Source organism: Ichthyophthirius multifiliis, assembly GCF_000220395.1.
Source record: "Ichthyophthirius multifiliis unplaced genomic scaffold scaff_1120509250329, whole genome shotgun sequence".
Classification (NCBI taxonomy): domain Eukaryota; phylum Ciliophora; class Oligohymenophorea; order Hymenostomatida; genus Ichthyophthirius; species Ichthyophthirius multifiliis.
The window spans coordinates 47,580-68,863 of NW_004086849.1; the positions used below are offsets into that span (position 1 = coordinate 47,580).

The window sequence follows — 21,284 nt, forward strand, 5'->3', positions numbered from 1 at the left end:
ATAATTATTTAAATAATAATAAAAAAGTTTTATTAAACATATAAAAATTTCATTATAACTAATATAATATAAAAAAAATATATATTAAGTAGAAACTTATTAAAAAGTAAAAATTAAATCAATATACATAATTTTTAATATAAATAATTATTTATTTTATAAATTATTATTAAAAATATAAAATAAAAAAAATTAAGTTTTATTTTAATTCTCTCTTTTATGTAAAATAAAAAAATGATTTTGAAATATAATATTATAATGAAATAGATTATAAATATATATAATTTATATACATAAATAAATATATTTATATATATATATATAAATATATATACATATATTTAAATTTATACATCTAATTTTATTCTTATATATTTTTTTCTTTTATTATAATAGATATAATATTATAAGTTATAAATTCTTATAAAATTTATAATTAAAATTAAAATTAATTTAAAATTATTATAATTATAAAAATCATTTTAAAAATATATATATTTAAATTTAGTCTAATATAATCCAGAAACATATAATAATTAAAAAAATATAAATTGTTATATATTATATTTATTTAATAAAATTTTTGTATCTTCAATTTAAATTTTATTTTAAATAATATTCTATATTATTTTGTTTAAATGGGTTAAAGCTTATATTCGATTTATTGCCATCTCCATAATTTTTTTTTTAAACTATTTATTCGAAGACTATAAATTAGAATTCATATAATCTTGCATCCTAAAATTATTAATATTGGGAGTAAAACATTATTTAATATCAATACCTATAATTTTATTTAAAGGACTTTAATTTTGATTATTATATTTAGATATATTACAAATTACTTTGCCTTTAGTTTTAGATGAAGAAACCTAGCTATTATTATTTTTGAAAAAGTTATTATCACTACTAATATTATTACTATTATTATTAAGATTAGCACTTAAATTAGCTACATTATGACTACAATTATTATTTTTCTATTGTCTTAAAAACCTTAGTCCTTTTTAAAGTTTTAATTTTCTTAAGGAATAATATCAGGCTAAGTTTTAACATTTATAATATTTATAGTATTTATTGGTTTTGACTACATATTAGCTTTAAGAATATTATTTTTAATATTTTTTAAATTTTAAAGTCCACTTTATTATAATTAATTAGTAAACTATTTTTTAGAAATATTATTTATTTTTACTATTCTCTATTTAAATTTTATTCAATTCTAGAAAAATTATTCAAACTTTCATCATCTATCATAGAAAACAAAGAACTCCATTCATCAGTATAAACTTTTTTTTTTATGTTAAATTTCTTATTACTATTGTTATTAAAATTTAGTAATATTTTAAATTTCCTATTTTAATAAATTAATTATTTCCATATTCGATTCATGTGTTTTTTTAAGTTATTTCTCTTAATCTTCTAATATATTATATTATGAAATTACATGCTTAAGTTTGACTTTATTTTAAAAGTATTTCTCATTTATTATTTCATTCAATTTTTTTAATTTAATAATTTCTTCTTCCAAAATAATATTTTGTTATTCTTTTTTTACTTATAATTTTTATTTCCAAACCCTAATTTTTCCTTATAAATCTCCTGTAATAAAGAACTCTTCTTATAGACCTAGAATAATATTAATTTATCCAATATGAGGAGTTTCAAATTATTTAAAAGTAAAATTTTCCAAGTCCAATATTTATAAATCGTTTCCTTAATTAAGTATTAATTAATTCTAATTCTAAATTTAAAAAGTGAAAATCTTTGAATAAAAATTAAATTTCTAAAAAGCACATGAATTAAGAATATCATAAATATAAATATTAAAAATTTAATTATTCTCTATATTATGAACTAAAATTATAAATAAATTCTAATCTAAAGGATGCCCTATTATTTATTGAGTTTCTTGATTCTATCCTAGATTGATTTAACTATTTTGTAAAATTTATCCATTTTCACTATCTATAATCTCCAAAAAACCATTCACACTACAATAGGTGATAATATTATTTCTCATGAAAAAACTCGAAATCTAATTACCACAAAAAAACTCTTTTTCGCATTAAAAAGTATACTCATATTAATTAAAAGAATATAAAACAATTCTATTTTAACAATCTAAAATTATCAAAAATTACCCTTAAGACTAAGTTTAGAAAATATCATTAAAATGAGAAAAAATATTTTAGACTTTTTTATTTTTCCAATCAATAATAATCATAAGATTATTCTAGATTCCTATCAGAAACTCATTTATACAAACTAATTTTTTACAAGGATAATCAGTTTTAAAAGCTTTCTTCTATTAACCAGTTCTCCAATTCCAAACTTTGATCTATTTATCTTAAGAACAGCTTGCAAAATAATATTTTTCAAGTTTTATCATATCTAAAATAATATCTTTATGAGCTTAAATTCCTTTAGTATTTTTAAGTTCTTTTGATTTAATTTATTCATTTATTTCTAATACTAAAAAAATTACATTTTATATTATATTTATATTTATATTTATATTTATATTTATATTCTTTTTAATATATTTATTTTATTATATACTAATATTTTCAGTAAAGCTATCATCTTTACCACTAATCCAATTTTGTAAATCATTATTATGTTCTTTTTATATAATTTTTATTTTATATTAATTTTAAATAATATATGCGAATCCAATAAAGCAAAACCCACCTAATTAGTTTATATTAGAAGAAAAAATAGGATATTCTTAACTAGGAGGATAATTAAAAGTATCTTAATCAATAAAATTAATAGAAGAAAAAGTAAAAATATTAATAATTTAATTGGATAATATTTAAAGTGAATTTTTTTCATTAAAATATTCCTATAAATCTTCTATTTAAAGTATTCCACTGGGATTTATGTTATTTATAGGGGTATCTAAGACCATAATTACAGAAAAATTTTATTTTATATATTGAGCGAAGTTATCATATATTATAGATTTATCATAAAAAACTGACTTTATTTATATTTATTGACCACATTTAGTTATGAATGTAAATTATAAATTAGTATGCATATCCTTTGTATTTATTATATTAGAAATAGAACATATTATTTATTATTTCGATATTAAAATTGCATACGATTCATATTTTTAATTGTTTTTAAAATAAATTAATCGGCCAACACATTCTAGTATATTTTAGTTATTTTAAGAATTTAATATTAATGTATAATTTTATAAGTTTTAAAGTGTTTAATTACATTTATTCATTTTTTTAATTTTTTTTTTTTTTATTATTATTAAAAAAAATAAAATAAAAAAAAATATAATATTCGTTTAATTTTTTTTTTATATTTATTTTATTTTAATAATAAATTTATTATTTTTATTAATTTTTATTTTTTGTCAAACATATCATTAAATATATGTGAAATAATAAATTATTAAAACAAATAAATATTACAATAACAATTAAAATGAATAAAAACATAAATAAATAATAATTTCATATAAATATTAGATTAATATTTTTTAAATAAATTAAAATTATATATTATACTTTATTTAAAAACATAAATATTATATATATATATATTTTTTTTAAATATAAAAATATAGCAATATAATTTAATTTATGTATATAAAAAAAAAATGATTTTTAATCTTTCTTAAAATTAGAAAAAAAAAATATTTACAAATTATTAAAAAAGTTTTTATTCTATATATATATATAAATTATATTAATATTTTTTCAATAATTAGATTTATTTATACTTTTTATAATACTATTGTTGCTACTTTTATCAATAAATGAATTTTTACTTAAATTTAAACGTGAAAAATTTTATTTTATATTTTCATGTTATTTAACTATTTCTAATTTAGTTCTATCATTAAGCTTTTTTTTATATTATTTATGTAAAGATTATAATAAATATAATTTAATACATGTAAGTATTCATTTTAATTCGTTTTTATTGTATATAATCTGCTCATCATTTCTTAAAACTCTTCTTTTTCTAATTTTCTTTCTTTTGATTTAACAGGATATAGCATTGTTTGACCATCTAAACCTTTTCTTTCACATAAACCTAAATTTTTTAAACATCTATTAAAAAATTCACTATCTTCTTCTTTCATCCACTTTATTTTTAAAGTAGAAATATATTTTTATTTTATTAATTTTTATTCTTACATCATCTATTTTATTTAAACATTATTTTGCTAATTCTTCTTCTTCTTCGATTAATGGAAGGAGTTTATTATTATTTTCTTCTTATTAGTGTTTCATTTTATTTTTTAACTTTAAATGTAAATAATTAAAATATTTTATTTAATTTTTTAAAGTTAATAAGAATTATTTACTTTTTTATCCATTTTATATTATTATTAGAAATATTTTATTTATGAAAAATATATAATTGTAATTTTAATAATAATATAATTTTTTTTTGAAAAAATAATAAGTTATAAATAATATCAATAAATAGAAAAAGTTTTATAATAATTTAATAAATATTAAGAAAAATATTGATTTATTTTATTTAAAAGGGAAATTAATATTTCTTCTCTAAATTTTTTCAAAAATAATTATAGTATAGAAATACAAATGAATAATCGTTAATTAATAATTATTAATATTAATATTAAATATATATGTATATATGTAAATATGTATATATGTATATATGTATATATGTATATATATATATATATATATATATAAATATATATATATATATATTAGTTATATTTTTCTAAATTTTAGGATAAATATTTATTTGTTTAAAATATTAGAGAAAAAAATTAATTAATCCAAATAATTAAAATGAAAAATTTAAAATATTTTTTTAATCTAGTTTTTTTTTTTATTTATCATATATAAATTACTTATAATGCTTTTTATATATAATATTTATACTTATCTTCTTTAAAATTTATAAATTTTTTTCTTATAAATTATACATTATAAAAAAAATATCTGATAATATAAAAAAGCTATAATTATAAATTTATTATTCCAACTTTTTTAAAAAAAAATAATACAAAAAAATTTTAAAAGAAATAATTTCATTTATTTTGTTTTTTTTTTATTTTTTTTAATTAAAAAATAAATATATACTTATAATATTTTCATTTAATTTAATAAAAAAAAAAAAATTATAATAAAAAAAAAACAGAAAATAAATAAAATAAAAAAAGAAATGCAATAATTTAATTCTAATGGCTTGTAAATATAAATGGATCATAATGGAATAAGAGTAAAAAATGGTAATTAAGTCATATAAATGAATAGTAACGGAATAACATAAAATAACTAAAAAATAACTAAAAATACATATTATCAAAACAATTCATTTAGTAATTCTTTTAATTTTTAATTTTCAACATCTAATTTTGCCAATTGTTTTAATTAACCTTTTTTTACTCAAAACTAATCAAATTAAAATTAAAATTTTAGAACATATTGTACTTATAATATTAATAATAATAACTTTCATAATAACTAACAAAATTATAATGATGAAGATTAATATGAAGAAGATGATTATGACTAAGATTAAGATGATAATAATGATTAATAAATGTATGATGACGATTAGTAAATGTATGAAGATGAATCTTAAGTATATGAAGATGATGATGATGAAGAAGAAGACGAAGAAAATTAAAAAGGATTAACTAAAGAAGAAATTAATTCTATTCCTTGCATTATATATACAAGGAGAAAAATTAGAAATAAATAAGATAAAAATGCTAACTTTTCTACTAAAACAAGCTGTTCAATTTGTATTAATGATTATTCAGAAGGCGAATATATTAAGATTCTACCTTGTTCTCATTAATTTCATAAGAATTGTATCGATAAATGGTTTTAAGATAATTCTAATTGTGTGGTTTGCAAATAAAATGTGATTTAATGAATTTATAATATTTATTTATTTTAATATATTATGATTAAAAATATTAGTATTATATATTCATTAATTTTACTTATTTATGTTTTTATATTTTTTAAAAATAAACTTATATATATGTTTTAATTATATTTTATCTTAGAAATAAATGGAATTTATATTATTTGTATTTGTATTATATTCATTTTCTTTTTTTAAAACTAATAATACAAATTATATTATTTTATTTTTTTAAAAAATAGTTAAAATAAATATTATTTAATAATATTATTATTCAAAAATTAAAATAAAATATATATTATATATTTTTTTTAAATATAAATATTTTTAAATTATATATAAAAATTATTTTATTATCAGTTTTTTCACTATATAATATATATATATTTCATAAGAATATTTTATATTTGAATTTATGAATATTTTTTACATTTTTTTTTATCAAAATATTTTATATCTCTATGTTTTCCATTTTATTTTTTAATAATATTAAATCATTTTTCTATAATATTAAGTACTATAATTTATTTCAGATTTTTTTTATATATATAATAAATATATTAAGCAATATTTTTATTTTTTAAATATAGAAAAAATAATCATATTACTTGTTAAATTGTTTATAAAATATTATTTTAATTTCAAAATATAATCTTATTTTTAAGAATAAATAAATATTTTTTATATAATTTTTTTTAAAATTTATTATTAATATACCAGCTATATTTTTATAATTAAAAGATAAACTTAAAAAATATTAGACCAAACTTAATAATAAAGACCGTTTTATATAACTTAAAAATACAAAGACTTAATTTTATGTTTAATTGAAAACAAATATAAATACTTAATTCGTATCAACAATATACTAAATAAACATAAAATAAAAAGAATAGATTTCTACCAAAAACTAAGATATAATATATAACACTTCGAATTATTATTTTATAAGAAAATCTTTTAATTTAAATAATATTAATTCAACTAAAAAAATGATATTTAAATATAAGATAAAAATAATAATATTGAAATGAATATATATAAAAGTAAATATCTAATTTATATTATAATAATAATAATATGAAATAATTATAATATTTACTGTATATATATAGAAAATCAAAACTTTGAGCGAATACCAAAAATAAATACTTAAACGATATAAATTAAGGTTAGAACTATATTTAATTAAAAAAAGGATTATAATAATTAAAACAAATTAAAAAGTACAAATAATTTTGAATCATCCTTAAAACTTATATAATTAATAAAAAATAAATATAATTAGTAATTTTGAATTTTCTGATATAATTCTATTTACTTCTAATTAATTAAGCAAATGAAAATAAATTAGATATATATAAAAAATAATTTTATAAATAAATGAATATAAAATAAATACAATAATATTAATTAAAATTATTATTTATAAATTATAATAAAAGTATTTTAACTATAATAATGTAAAAAAGCATATTTATAATATGATTAAAAAATATAAAATTTATATATAATAACTATAATAAAAAAATAATATAATATATACTTTTATATATTAATATATATATTCAATTTTTTTTTATTTTTTTAATTAATATTTTAAATATTTTCATAACTATATAATGTTTTTTATTTATAATTATATATGTCTTAAAAATCATGTTATATTTCTTAATTTTTAATTTATATATTTTTTAATAAAATAAAATAAACTAAATATTTTTCTATCACAATAAATCGGTTTGGGATAGTATTCTTTTATTTTAATTATGAGCAACATCAATAAAAGTGCAAATATCATTTACGTAGGCCTTTGCCATATTAGCAACATCAGTTTGAATGAGAACATAAGCTTTTATAATAGCAAAAAAATAATATATATATAATTTTTTATATATGCATTTAATAAAAATAAATATATTTTATATATATATGTAATAATATATATATATATATATATATATAACTATATCAATATCAATATTATTATATTTATATATATATTTTATTTTATTTATTTTTATCTTTATTTATTTATTTTATTTCTATTTATTTATTTTTTAATATAAATTACTGTCAGTTTTAATATTGTTTTCAACATAATCAATTATCTGACGCCCTTTGAATGAGTTTCTTAAAAAGTCTTTTGCTTAATACCAGTTACTATCATCAATATTAATGTCACTAAGACATAAGGACATTTTATCTTTTCTTTCTATATATTATTTATTTTTAAATTTATTTAATTATAAGCTCTTATTTTAATATTTAAATAAAATACCTCTAACTGGATATGATTTAAATAATCTTTAGTAATAAGGAACTGGCCATTAAGAAGTTGACATAACTCTATCGACCATAGGTCTTTCAACTAAAGAACCCCATTACAAGTTGAAATTTTTATGTGCTAGTTTTTTTATTTTTTTTAAATTATTTTTATTGTTTTATTTTTTAAAATAATTATTATTATGTTCTTTTGTTGCATTTTTTTTTTTACGCTTGTATATTAATGAAGTTGTTGCTTTAGTATATTTTAAAGAATGCATATTTTAAGTCTATAAAAATAAAAAAATATTTAATATTTGATATATTTAAATTATTACTTTTATTAATAAATAAATTTATATTAATTAGTATATTTTTTTCCTCTTTAAAAATAAAAATATATTAAAAATAAAAACAATTATTATACTTATTAAGTTGATATTTAAAAAATAATAATGTTATTTATAAATCTATATTTATTTGAAAAAGAAATTCATATTTTATTTAATTTTTCAATTCAATTAACTTCCAGTTATAAATGAATTTTTTTTTTTAAAAAAAAATGAAATTTATAAAAATTTATTTTTTACTTTAATATATAAATTATATTTTAATTATATTGTATAATCATAAAAATTTGTAATATATTATTTTAGCTCATATGTATATATATATATAAAAGTTTCTACATTCTTTAAAAATTATTAAAAAATAAATTTATTAAAATACTTTTTATAAAAAAGTAAAATTAAATTACATAAAATAAATATTTTCAATTCTAGAATAATTAATAACAATATAATAAAATTATTATTAATTTTTATTATATTTATATCAATTTCATGACTAATTAATTATATATATTATATATATATATATATATATATATATATATATTAATTTTTTTGTTTTTATATTATATATAAAGCTATTAATAATCATTTTTATATATTTATATATATATATTTACGTGGCGATTTTTTATTTAATTAATAAATAATATATAATTATATTATTAAATAAAATTTCTTTATAATTATTTAATAATATATGATTAATTAAATTAATGACATAAGGTTTTCCATTAATCAAATCCTACTATTTTAAAATTCTCATTATTTGATTTATTGTTGAATTTCTATATTTTAACAGAAATTATTATTTAATTTTTATATTTATTTGAAATATTATAATATATAAGATTCTCATGTTTCAATAATGATTATTATTCTATATAATTAAAAGTTAATTTTTTATAATAATTAATTTTTTCCAAATTCTTAAATTAGGGAATAAAGAAATAATACGTATATGTATAATTGAAACTCAATTAATGCTTAAAAATATCTAATAAAATTAAATTTAAAGTTATAATATTATGTAATTAATAATATCATCATATTAAAATTATTTAAAATAATTTAAAACATCAGTTTTTTATCATTGAATGAGTATTATTTATATATTAATATCTTATTTTTTTATTGATTTTCCATTAAAATCAAATATATTTAAAATTAATGTACATATAATAATTTACACAAAAAATATAATAATAAAATAAATATAATAATAAAAAAAAATCAAACATATAAATATAAAATTTATAAATAGAATTTAATATATATATAAAATAATAACATTAATAATAATTAAAAAAAAAACAAAAAAACAAAAAAAACAAAAAAAAATGGCTCAATTTAAATGTTCGAATAATCTTGAAAAATTATTAGAACCTACAATAATATAAAAAATAGTGACACTATCTAAATAATATGATGGTATAAAAAACAAAATAATTAAAATAAATAAAAAAAAATAGCTATAAATCTTGCAAGCGGATTTCCTGATTGGGAAACACCTGAATTTGTAAGTAGAGGTTTATAAGAAGCAATAAGAAAATAAGAAAACTAATATTGTTTACCTGGAGGACATCCTGATTTTCGTGAATAAGTTGCTACTATATATTCAAAGAAGTTAGGATTTCCAATAGATCCAAATAAAAATGTATTTTTTTATTTTTTGTTATTTAATTTATTTATTTTTTTAAAAAAAGATATCTATTGGTTAAGGTGCTAGTGGATGTATATATGATATTTATACTGCTTTTTTAGATTAAGGGGATGAAGTAATAATATTTGATCCTCATTATGAGTTTTTGAGTAAAGAAGCACTTTTATTGGGAGCAGTAGTAAGACATAGTTCTCTAATTGAACCAAAAGACCATGAAAATGAGTAATTTACTATAAACTTTTAAGAATTTGAGAAATTATTTAATAATAAAACTAAAATACTCCTTTTAAATAACCCTTAAAATCCTGTAAAAATATAAATATATAAATTATAAAATTCAAAAAAATAAATAACAAAACTCAAAAAAAAAATAATATATATAAATAAAAAAATTTCTATTTTTTATTAAAAATAAAAAAAGACAGGAAAAATATTCACTTTCGAAGAATTAACAAAAATTAGTGAAAATTTTATAAAAACACCCTTAAGTAATCGTAATAGCTGATGAAGTATACGAAAATCTAATTTTTGACAATAAAAAATTCTACAGATTTGCCCAAATGCCTGGCATGTAATAAAGAACAATTTCTGTTTATAGTATGGGCAAGTTATTTAGTTGCACAGGCTGGAGAATAGGATTTGCTGTGGGTCCTGAATAATTAATAAAATATGTAATAGCTGCTCATTCTTACATTCTTATTCTGTAAATAGACCTGCTTAAGTAGCTTTATCTATAGGATTAGCCTAAGCCGAAATCCATATAAGGGATTTAATAATTATTATGAATATACTATAAATTAATTCGAGAATAACCGAAATAAAATACTTTAGGCATTTGAAACTATGAAAAATTATGAAGTGACTATGTTTGCTCCAGAAGGTGGTTATTTTATTATTGGAACTATGGAAAAATTTGTGCCTAAAATTCCTAAAAAATATTTCTACAATAAAGATGTGGAAAACGGTGAAAAACCTATAGGAAAAAAATTCGAAGAAATTGAAAATCCAGATGTCAGTCCTAATGTGGCTTTCAGTATGTATTTAATAATGGAAAAGAAAGTGTCTGTGATTCCTTTAACTTCTTTTATTAATAAAATAAAGGATGTAGCATTTAAGATTTAAAGGGAAAATTCTTCTTTAGAATAGCTCTTTGTAGATAGGAAAAAACTTTCGATAAAGCATTCTAACTCATGTAAAAATGAAAATAAATCAAAAAAATATTTCTTTTATTTTGGTTTTATCTAATTAATTTTTTTCTTTTAAAAAATATTAAATTCAAAAATAGTATTTTTTTATATTTTAACATTTATTTTTTTCTCTATTTTTTTTTTAAATACTCAATCTAGAGAAAAAAAAAAAAAAAAAAAAAAAGGCGAGAAAAAAAGTATTATGGCCTTTTTATTTTTTCTTAGATTGAGTTATTTTTAAAAAAAATTAAATAAACAATGCTAAAATGGCAATATTTTTATTTTATATATAACTATTTTAAAATTATAATTTAATTTTTTTTCATTTAAGCAATATATTAATTTCAAACAAAATTTTTGAAGTTATTTTTCTCATTAAATTTTTAAATAAAGCAAACTTTATTTCAGTAAGAGGTTTATAAAGAATTTCTTCGAATAATCCTTATTTAAAAATTTACTTATTAAATAAAGGATGTGCAAAACATCCATATTCATTATTTTTGTCCTTTAAAAATTATATATATATCCTAACTAATAATTTATATATATTTATTAAAATTTTCATTTTAAAAAGAAAACAGTAAATCTTTACCAAAGCTTTTCTTTAAAATTCCAGACTCTTTTTCATATTTTTTGTTTTATTTTATTTATTCTATCTTTACTATAAATATTCTAGTTAATATTTTAATTATAAAGTTTTTTTTTTTACGTTTTCTTTTTTAATTAAATTCTATCTAAAGCAATTTAATTTTCACCCTAATATCTTTCTTTTTAAGCAATTATTGATATAAATTTAATTTCTCAAAACTAAATTTGATTATATTTTTTCATCTTTAATTAATATCAATATGTTTTTCTTCTAAATTAATAAACAATAATTTCTATTATTGTCTTTTAATATACAAAAAACTGATTTTTTAAAAATGTATAGTTCTATAAACCTTAAAATATCTTAAACTAAAACTTCGTTTTAATTTTATCATTTTCATCTTCATTTTCCTCTCTTAATTATAAATTGTTTTTTTATATTTAAAATAAGGTTTTTTTATAATTCTTATCTTTTCTAAAGTTATCATTTGTTTTTTTTTATATAAAAAAATAATCAATTTCGATAATATTAGTCTATTTAGAATTTAAAATGAGAGGCTTTTATAAATGAAGATTGAATAAAGAGCTTATAAATTATCATTTATTTAAAAAATATTAATTTTGAAATTAATTTATCAATAAAATGTTTGTCAATCTATTTTTTTTTTCCTCTATATTTAAATTTAGTTTTTTTTGTTTTTTTTTCTATATATTTTCTAAATTTTTCTATAAAAATATAAGAAAGCTATTAATTTTCGTCTTTTTTTAATATCAAATATTCTTAAAATTAAATAATTTAATTATTATTATTGATTAAAATCTAAATAAAAATAAACAGTTATATATAGATAAGTTCTACTTAATTATGAATTAATAAACAAGCTTTTATTTTAAAAAACTATTTCTCCTTATAATTTATTTAATTGTATTATTCTTTTAATTTAAATTTAAATGTTTTTAAATAGATCAATATAAAGCTTTTTTAGAGTAAATCTTACACTTTCTTTATATTATTTTATATTAAAAAAATAAATAAATGTTTAAAACTACTAAAAATTATATAAATATTATAACAATTTATTATTAATTTAATAAAATATTTATCATAAAAAATACAAAACAAAAAAAATTATAAATAAATAATAATAATACTTCTTTTTTTTTTTTTTTTCATTTATTTTAATTCAAACAAAAAAATTAATTTTCATGTGAAAAATCCTTTACTTAATTTCCAAAAGAGAATTAATCTTCATCATATTCATAAGTATGCTTTTTTTCCTAAATTCGTTTTTCTAACTATTATATCATAATGTCATATTTCTTTCCCATATTTTTATAAGAGTTAAGCTTTTTCTATCCTTTATTGTATTCTTGTAATTTCTAATTATAAATCTTAGTCTAGTTTTTCAAAGTTTCGTATTGTTTTTGTATTTCTTAGTTGGTATATCTTTATATGAAATTAGCTAGTTATATATTTTCTAAGAAATCTTTTACTATATTCTTTTTAATTTAGTTTATTTACTTTTTTTTATTAGAGTTTTATTATAGTTGTTTGATTATTTCTTATTCGTCTTCTTAATTTCTTTTATAAATTTAGTATTTGCATGAGTTTATTATATTTATAAATGTTTATTTTTCAGACTTAGAAGTTATACTGTCTCGTATTTAACATAAAATAGAGTTAAACTTATTTATTTCTTCATTTATTGATTCCATTTATTTATATTAATTTTTTTTATTTTAGTTTTTTTTGTTTTATTTTTTTTTAATTTTTTGGTTTAGATACTATTATAGCAAAAACTAGCTAAATAAAAAATTATTAATATATTTTTATTTTTATGTGATTAAATTGTGTGAAATATAAATTAGTAATAATCTTAGTATCAAAATAGGGTATTTATCTAATTAAAATATGTTTCTTTTAAAAAAATATATAATCTAATAAAAAGTACAAAAAAATATCCTAAATATATATATATTTATAAAAAAAATGTTAATAATATAAATAAAATATCTTATATATTATATATTAAATCTTTTTATTTATTTATAAAAAAAAAAATGTTATAGTATTTTTTTTTTCCCAAAAATAATTATATTTCTTTATATTAAATAATGATTAAAGTTATCTATTTTTTTTAATAAAAAAGGCTAAAAATGCCATTTAACATTAATTATTTATTTAATGAAAAAATTAAGAAATTCAAATATATAAATAATTATAAATAATTATATTTCTTACAAAATAAAATAAAAATAGGAATTTTTAAAAATAAAAAAATAGCTATTATTTAAAAATACTAAACTATTTATATCTCATATATATTTAGAAGAGCTTTTTAAATTAAGCATTTCAATATTTTTTCCAGAGTTTTCATTAATACTATAATTAAACAATATATCTTTTAACCCAAGACTTTTTTTATCCTAATAAAAACTTTAATTTTCACTTGTATCTTTCATATTAACAATAGCAATATTATTTTATTAATTTTTAATCACAATAACTTCATCTTCATGAATATTTTCTATAGTTTTTTACATTTATAAAAATTTAATATATTCCTTATTTGCTTTTGTTTAAGTCGCAGGATTACATCTATCATATTCATAAGGAAACTTCATTCTAATTTCTGAGTATAATTTATCATTTTTTTTTATTTGTATTTTTTAATTATCCTTTATTCTATTAAATATCCACAAGTTGTCAAAAACAATCCGAATAAACAAAATTAATGATTGAAAAAATTGTATATATTCAAAAAACTATTTTATTAAATAGAAATTCTAAACCTATATTCTACAATTCCACACAAAAAAACAAATGGCAAAAGTACTAAACTTTTCAAAACTTTTTGAAAAATCTCTTCAGATAAAACTTATGGAATACAATGATGTCTTAAAAGTGTATATTTATCTAAAAAATGATTTAAAAAAAGTCCTATTAATTAAATTATTATTCCTACAGGAGCTACTTAGCAATACCAAGCTACCAAAAACAATGTTCTACCTAAATAAGCATCTATATTAAAAAATAATTAAAATAAATAAAAAATATATATAACATACATACAACTATCAGCAATATCTATGGGATGTCCTTCGTAAAAATAATTAACTTATTATTAAGTATAAGGGCATTCACTCTATTTAAAAGAATTAATATGCCATCTTTTATATAATTTATAGATTAATATCGGATCAAATATTTTCGCTAAAGGTGTTGATATAGTACTTGCAATTAAAATTATATGAATATCAAATATTAACATTTCCGAATTTTCTTACGGGGAATCGAAAATGCCATGTACGAGATAAGGCATAAAAGCTGCATTACAAAAATATAGAAAAATATATTTTTTTATATAAGAGCTTATTAGCATTGTTGTACTATCAAACTTCTGCATTTTCGTAAAAAAATATATTGAATATCTTAAAGATACATTAACTATTATTATTATAATGCTAAGAAGTCCTGATCTAATTTTCAAATAAACGGAATGTTCTATAAATCCTTCCTTTCTATAAGGATATATTTACTGGTTTACGAAAAATTAGATTTAAAAGCTTATATAGAATATTATTAAAGCTACTAAAATCATTAATGTATTGTTTAAAATATTTCTTTTTAAAGAAAAATCTAAATTTTTCCAAATAATATCTGTAGGGGCTGGTGCGGGTCTTATAATAAGGTGATTTTCTTAAAGTTTTAAAAAAGGATTTTTAATCCATTTAAAGAAAATAAATTGGAAAACATTAAAAAAGGTAAATCCATATTTTTTTATTAAATTATTTACTGGTTTAGTTTATTAAAAAGTAATAAAAACAGTATTTAAAGTATTATTTTATTCCCTTTTATAATCTTTTTAAAAGCTTTCAATAATATCATCGAAATAAATTATTTCTTTTAGAAGTTAATTTATTTTATTATCAAATTGGATTATTTTTATAGCATCTTAGATTGAATTTTCATTAAGTTTTTTTTTTTTCATTTTTAAAATATTCATATTATATATATTGTCCATTTTAGAATTAAAAGAATGCAAATATTCATCTATTTAATATGTAATATTAATCGAATGAATTTTAGATTTTACTTAATTCTAAAAAAAATCACGAATTTAAACTTCAGTAAAATCTTTGGGAAGATTTTGAACCATAATAGTGTATTAAGACGGACAATTAAAAAAAGAATTAAAATAGAAAATATATTTGGTCGTTTTTTTCTTAAAATAAATAACACAAACTAAAATAATAAATGCACTTAAAATATCTAACCATAATTAATCTTCAGAAAGGATTCCTTTTTTTTTATTTTCATCTAAATCTAATAGACATATACCTAAAAGAACATAACAATTAACTTTACAAAAAAATTAATTATGAATTAGTAATCTTAAAGAACCTCCTGTAATAAATATTATTATTGTTATTGAAGCGAAATATTTATTTAATAAAAATAATAAAGGATAAGCCAAACCTAAGAAAGCCAAACTTTTGCCATTACAATTTAAAGGAATTTTTTCTTTATTTATTAATAAATTACAACATGGGCAATAATTATCTCTTATTTGAGATTCTTTAAATTATATTCCTACTAATTAAGCCTATTTATGAATTTTGGCATTTGTGAAATTTGGAGGTGATTAAAATGGATTATATTGTTATTTTTTCTATATACTAAACATTGAATTGCATTCGCTTTTTAAAACTATATTTTTTTTTTATAATTATATAGTTATTACTTTATTTAAAATATACCACTAAAATTATTTTATATAGATACATTAGCGTTTTTTTCTTAATGATTATATTCAGAAGGATGAGATTTTATTAAGCTATCATTTAATTATTATATTAAATCATCACTTAAATTTATTTATTTATCCATGTTTTTTTATTTTAATTTTTTTAAATATATATACAAATATATAAATATAATTTATTTTATTTATTAAAAGCATATTTTAGTATTTTCTATTTTTATATATTACAAATATTTTTAAAATTAAAATATTTTAAATTTTATTTAAAAATCATTTTTTGTTATTTATTCCTGATATTAATATACAGTTTAAAATAAAATTAATATTTAGTTAATTTTATATATAAGAAACTTGCTTTCATAAAAAGATTTTTTAAATTATAATATAATTTATAATATTTTATTAATAAAAATAAAAAAATATATCAAATCAATATTTTAAATATGATAAAAATAACATTAAATTATTTAGAATTTTAAATCATAGAGTAAACTATTTTTTTTTAGATTTTATTAATAAGTATATTAATTTATTTTAAAGTAAAATTAAAAATATAATTTACGATTTTATATTTCTAAAACATATAAATTTAATATAATATCAAGTAATTTTATAATTTTAATTTTTTTATTTATAAATAAATTATTATAAAATAATTAGCCAGCTTATATGAATTAAATTAATAAAAATATTAATTATTAAAATTTAATTAAAAAAAATGTAATTTAAAGGAAAATAATAATCTTTTTAAAATTTAAAATTAGATTTTATACTTTTTATCAATAATTAACTATTATTGTTTATTTATAAATATAAAAAAGTTTGAATATAATATAAAAGATATTATATTTAATAATATCTATAAATAAATAATTAAAAATTAAAATATAATTTAAAAATTAAAAAATAATTAATAATTATAATAAACATATTAATATTTAAAGTATAAATATTATATTTTTAAATATTATTAATTAAAATAAATATTTTATAAATATAATATATATTTATTAAATAAATATATTTTTTAAATAATTATATTTATTAAAAAATTAAATTTTAAACAAATATTTATATTTAAATTAGTATTACATAAATACTAAAGTAATTTAAAATACTAAAATTTTATATTTATTAACTTTTTTTAAAAAAATAAAGTAAAATAAATATAGATAAATGTATTTGAAATTAATTATTTTACTTTTTAATCAATGTTTAAAAAATATTTTTATATACTGAAAGGAAAATTATAAAAAGCCATAAAAAAAAATTAAATTTAAATAAAATTATCGATATTATAATTTTTATTGTCAAATATTACCATATTTTATTAAATATATATATAAATTAATTTTTTTTTATGTTAGAATTTTTTTCATAATTTATAATTATAACAAATATTTTTAATAAAAAAATCAAAATAAATATTTATTTTATTCAATAAATAGAAAGTACACAAAAAAATTATTATTAAATAAAAAAATTATAATTAAATAATGTTTGAATGTATATATATATTGCTTATAATTTATTATTTAATATTTTAAAGTAAAATATACTATTATATAATAATATTTAGAAAAATAATATTTTTTTATTTTATTTTTATATTATTTTAAATATATAAACTTTATATATTTCATAATTCTTGATTAATATTAATATATTTAAATAAATTTAATACTTATAATTATTTATTTTTATATTTAAAAAAAATAATAGAATTTATAATATATACAATAATATATAATAATAATATAAATGCAATAAACATATATATAATATAATTATATAAATCATAAAATAAATAAACAATAAATGAATTAACTATATAATTAATTATATTTAAGTAATTTGGCAATATAATAATTTTAATTTATTTATAAATATTTCATTCTACTTTTAATTAAAACTATTATTATTAACATTATTTTTAATCCTTTTATTATTTTTATATTTCAATATTATGTGAGTTTTATAAACTTTAATAGTTTGTAATTTTTTTTTATTTTTAATAAGATTTTTAGTCATTTAGCTAAATTTAATTATATAATTTTCTTTATCTTTTATATTTATTTTTAAAATTTTATTAAAATAAAATATATTACAATTTTTTTGTTTGTTTTACTTTTATCAACATTAGTTTCATTATCTTACTTTTCTGTTTTTGAATCTAATTTTTAATTCTATTAAATTTATTCTTAATTTAGTAATAATTGTGATATTTTTTTTCTTTATAAAATAATTTGATAAAAATAAAATATTTAATTACATTCAGAAAATTAATTTTAATAATTCAAAAATTTTTAAAATCTTTGTTTGTCATATCTAATTATTTGAAAAACATATATAAAAAATTAAATTTATAGTTAAATAAAAAATACTTTTATTTAATTTAATCTAAAATCTAGTTAACATAAGCATTATTATAGTTCTCTTTATTTTGCTATTTTATCCATTCTTTAAAATCATTTTATTAATCAGGTTCGATTTCAGATCCATTATTATTACGACTAAAGCTTATAAAACCTTTTTTCTAAATATCTTTTACTAAATTAATTATTGTACTAGTTGAAGTGCCTATTCTTTTTTACAAAAGTTCAACTACTTGATACTTATTTCGTTTTTATTTTGAATAATAAAACTACCAAAATATCATTATAGCTTTCTATTCTTCAATTGTATAGGCATACATCTTATTTTTTCCATATTATTTATTTTTATTTTTTCCGAATTATTTATTTTTATTTATTTACTAATCAATACTTTATTATTAATTATCTTTTTCTTTTTATTATTAGAATTATTCAGTTAAATTTTATTAAGATTTAGTTAAAATATTTTATTAATTCTATTTATTAGTTAAGATGCAAAAATTCTAACCTTAAAATATAATATATTATTTTTATTAATATAATATTATATTATATTATTTATTTAATATTTTTAATTGTTTTTACTTTTTAATAGTACTAAGAAATTATCAATTTCTTCATAAAGTTACTTTTATAAACATTATACAAAGTTTTAATAATTCATCTCATCATCTATTTATATAAATTCTTTAATTTTATTTGTATAATCAATAAAAATATAATTAATTGAGTTTTAAAGTGTTTTTAATGTTCTTAATATAATATTTATATTATCCATAAAGTAATTATTTTCTTATTTTTTTTTTATTATTAAAAATATTTTTATTTTTAATTATAATATTTTTATTATTATTTAATATATAAAAAATTATTATTTTAATTTAATAAATACTTTTTATAATTATCAGTTATTCAATTTCAATAATTTCAAATATTAATTTTTATATACAAATTTTTAAAGTAATATTAATATTATTTAAGAAATTAATAATTCTTTATAAATATTATAAAGAATTTAATTAATATATTCAAAATATTAATTTATAAAAATGTATTAATTCTTTAAGTTATAAGAATATATTTAATATAAAAACAAACAAATTTCATTTAAAAAATAAATAAACATAAACGTATTTTATATAAATAATAACTTTATTAAATTTATAATAAAATATAAATAGAAATATTATTATAATTATTATCACTCTAATAATTTAAATATAATTAATGAGATAATTATAAATTTATAATACAATATTAAAATAATATATTTTTATAATAATACTGATTATATAGATTAGTAAAATAAATAAAATATTATTAGCAAATATATATTTATATATTATCATATTAATATATTTAAATAATTATAACAATAAAATGTTAAATTATTTTGATATAATAATTATTTTTATAAAACAAATTATAAAATCTTTTTTATTTATATATTTTTATATAGATACATTTATTTAAATAAAATTCTTATTTTAATGACTGAAAAGTAATTTAAAATAAATTATTATTAAGTCGAAATAATTTATTTAAAAAAATATATTAATAATATATTAAATTAGTTGATATTATTTAATTTGATAAGAAGATTAATTTATTAAAATGTTTTATATATTTTATAATAAATTTAAATAATAGTATATAAAAAATTATTATTATTTTTATAAATTTTTATTATATTTTTGAATATTTTAATCTTTACTTTATATATTTGAATTTAATATTATTTATTTTTTATTTAAATTTATTAATGAATTTTTAATATAATAAAATTATTTTTAAGAATCCAATATAATAAAAATTTTTATAAATTCTTAATAAAAAACAATTAATTTATTAATAATTCATATTAAAAATTAAAAATAAAAAAAATAATTAATAAAATTATAAATAATTTTGATAATAAATATTATTATCAAATATTTTAGTTATTTTAATTTATAATATAATATATTTATTTAAATATAAAATTATATTATAATTAAAATTTTTGCTTAAAAATAATTTTGTTAATATTATATTTTATAAAAATACTTTTTTATTGATATTATTTATAATAAATTTTATTTATTAAATTTTAAAGAAAAATGAAATATTTATTTAAATTACAAATATGTAAATATATATATATATATATATATATATATATATATATATATATATATATATTATTATTTAATTTATTT

The 21,284-nt window shown here is 14.1% G+C and overlaps 4 protein-coding genes across 4 annotated transcripts, besides 42 other annotated features; 3 read left to right on the plus strand and 1 right to left on the minus strand. All coding sequences in view use genetic code 6, as the record gives it.

Annotated features, from left to right (window-relative positions):
* Positions 1 to 120: 120 nt before the first annotated feature.
* Positions 121 to 154: a microsatellite.
* A 115-nt stretch (positions 155 to 269) lies between these two features.
* Positions 270 to 341: a microsatellite.
* Positions 342 to 2,488: 2,147 nt separating this feature from the next.
* Positions 2,489 to 2,555: a microsatellite.
* Positions 2,491 to 2,533: a microsatellite.
* Positions 2,491 to 2,560: a microsatellite.
* Positions 2,561 to 3,275: 715 nt separating this feature from the next.
* Positions 3,276 to 3,305: a microsatellite.
* A 5-nt stretch (positions 3,306 to 3,310) lies between these two features.
* Positions 3,311 to 3,377: a microsatellite.
* Positions 3,378 to 3,521: 144 nt separating this feature from the next.
* Positions 3,522 to 3,590: a microsatellite.
* Positions 3,591 to 4,625: 1,035 nt separating this feature from the next.
* Positions 4,626 to 4,718: a microsatellite.
* A 395-nt stretch (positions 4,719 to 5,113) lies between these two features.
* Positions 5,114 to 5,151: a microsatellite.
* Positions 5,122 to 5,179: a microsatellite.
* Positions 5,180 to 5,284: 105 nt separating this feature from the next.
* Positions 5,285 to 5,309: a microsatellite.
* A 57-nt stretch (positions 5,310 to 5,366) lies between these two features.
* Positions 5,367 to 5,898, plus strand: IMG5_066060 (ring finger lim domain interacting; the record flags this gene model as incomplete). Its single annotated transcript, XM_004036888.1, has 1 exon — positions 5,367 to 5,898. A coding segment is annotated over one exon (531 nt), but the record flags the coding sequence as incomplete, so codon positions are not given.
* Positions 5,899 to 6,189: 291 nt separating this feature from the next.
* Positions 6,190 to 6,232: a microsatellite.
* Positions 6,233 to 7,619: 1,387 nt separating this feature from the next.
* On the minus strand, positions 7,620 to 9,273 carry IMG5_066070 (hypothetical protein; the record flags this gene model as incomplete). The annotated part of the gene is made up of 5 exons (XM_004036889.1): positions 7,620 to 7,744; positions 7,967 to 8,107; positions 8,174 to 8,299; positions 8,390 to 8,447; positions 9,229 to 9,273. 5 exons carry the CDS (start codon positions 9,271 to 9,273, stop codon positions 7,620 to 7,622), a joined length of 495 nt encoding a protein of 164 aa, XP_004036937.1.
* Positions 7,816 to 7,896: a microsatellite.
* Positions 7,874 to 7,947: a microsatellite.
* Positions 7,876 to 7,952: a microsatellite.
* Positions 7,876 to 7,955: a microsatellite.
* Positions 7,882 to 7,951: a microsatellite.
* Positions 8,307 to 8,360: a microsatellite.
* Positions 8,543 to 8,578: a microsatellite.
* Positions 9,013 to 9,054: a microsatellite.
* Positions 9,274 to 9,702: 429 nt separating the features above from the next.
* Positions 9,703 to 9,735: a microsatellite.
* A 78-nt stretch (positions 9,736 to 9,813) lies between these two features.
* Positions 9,814 to 9,846: a microsatellite.
* Positions 9,814 to 9,847: a microsatellite.
* Positions 9,815 to 9,846: a microsatellite.
* On the plus strand, positions 9,848 to 10,675 carry IMG5_066080 (hypothetical protein; the record flags this gene model as incomplete). The annotated part of the gene is made up of 4 exons (XM_004036890.1): positions 9,848 to 9,938; positions 9,980 to 10,164; positions 10,214 to 10,477; positions 10,592 to 10,675. 4 exons carry the CDS (start codon positions 9,848 to 9,850, stop codon positions 10,673 to 10,675), a joined length of 624 nt encoding a protein of 207 aa, XP_004036938.1.
* Positions 10,503 to 10,544: a microsatellite.
* Positions 10,676 to 10,839: 164 nt separating the features above from the next.
* IMG5_066090 (hypothetical protein) lies at positions 10,840 to 11,372 on the plus strand (the record flags this gene model as incomplete). Its single annotated transcript, XM_004036891.1, has 2 exons — positions 10,840 to 11,203; positions 11,272 to 11,372. The coding sequence occupies 2 exons, from the start codon at positions 10,840 to 10,842 to the stop codon at positions 11,370 to 11,372; spliced, it is 465 nt and encodes a 154-aa protein (XP_004036939.1).
* Positions 11,373 to 13,664: 2,292 nt separating this feature from the next.
* Positions 13,665 to 13,718: a microsatellite.
* Positions 13,719 to 14,197: 479 nt separating this feature from the next.
* Positions 14,198 to 14,245: a microsatellite.
* Positions 14,246 to 16,923: 2,678 nt separating this feature from the next.
* Positions 16,924 to 16,965: a microsatellite.
* A 418-nt stretch (positions 16,966 to 17,383) lies between these two features.
* Positions 17,384 to 17,437: a microsatellite.
* A 143-nt stretch (positions 17,438 to 17,580) lies between these two features.
* Positions 17,581 to 17,636: a microsatellite.
* A 20-nt stretch (positions 17,637 to 17,656) lies between these two features.
* Positions 17,657 to 17,764: a microsatellite.
* Positions 17,658 to 17,772: a microsatellite.
* Positions 17,673 to 17,764: a microsatellite.
* A 396-nt stretch (positions 17,773 to 18,168) lies between the features above and the next one.
* Positions 18,169 to 18,208: a microsatellite.
* Positions 18,209 to 19,407: 1,199 nt separating this feature from the next.
* Positions 19,408 to 19,461: a microsatellite.
* A 138-nt stretch (positions 19,462 to 19,599) lies between these two features.
* Positions 19,600 to 19,656: a microsatellite.
* Positions 19,657 to 19,884: 228 nt separating this feature from the next.
* Positions 19,885 to 19,948: a microsatellite.
* An 892-nt stretch (positions 19,949 to 20,840) lies between these two features.
* Positions 20,841 to 20,918: a microsatellite.
* A 51-nt stretch (positions 20,919 to 20,969) lies between these two features.
* Positions 20,970 to 21,024: a microsatellite.
* A 121-nt stretch (positions 21,025 to 21,145) lies between these two features.
* Positions 21,146 to 21,178: a microsatellite.
* A 39-nt stretch (positions 21,179 to 21,217) lies between these two features.
* Positions 21,218 to 21,267: a microsatellite.
* The last annotated feature ends 17 nt before the right edge of the window (positions 21,268 to 21,284 follow it).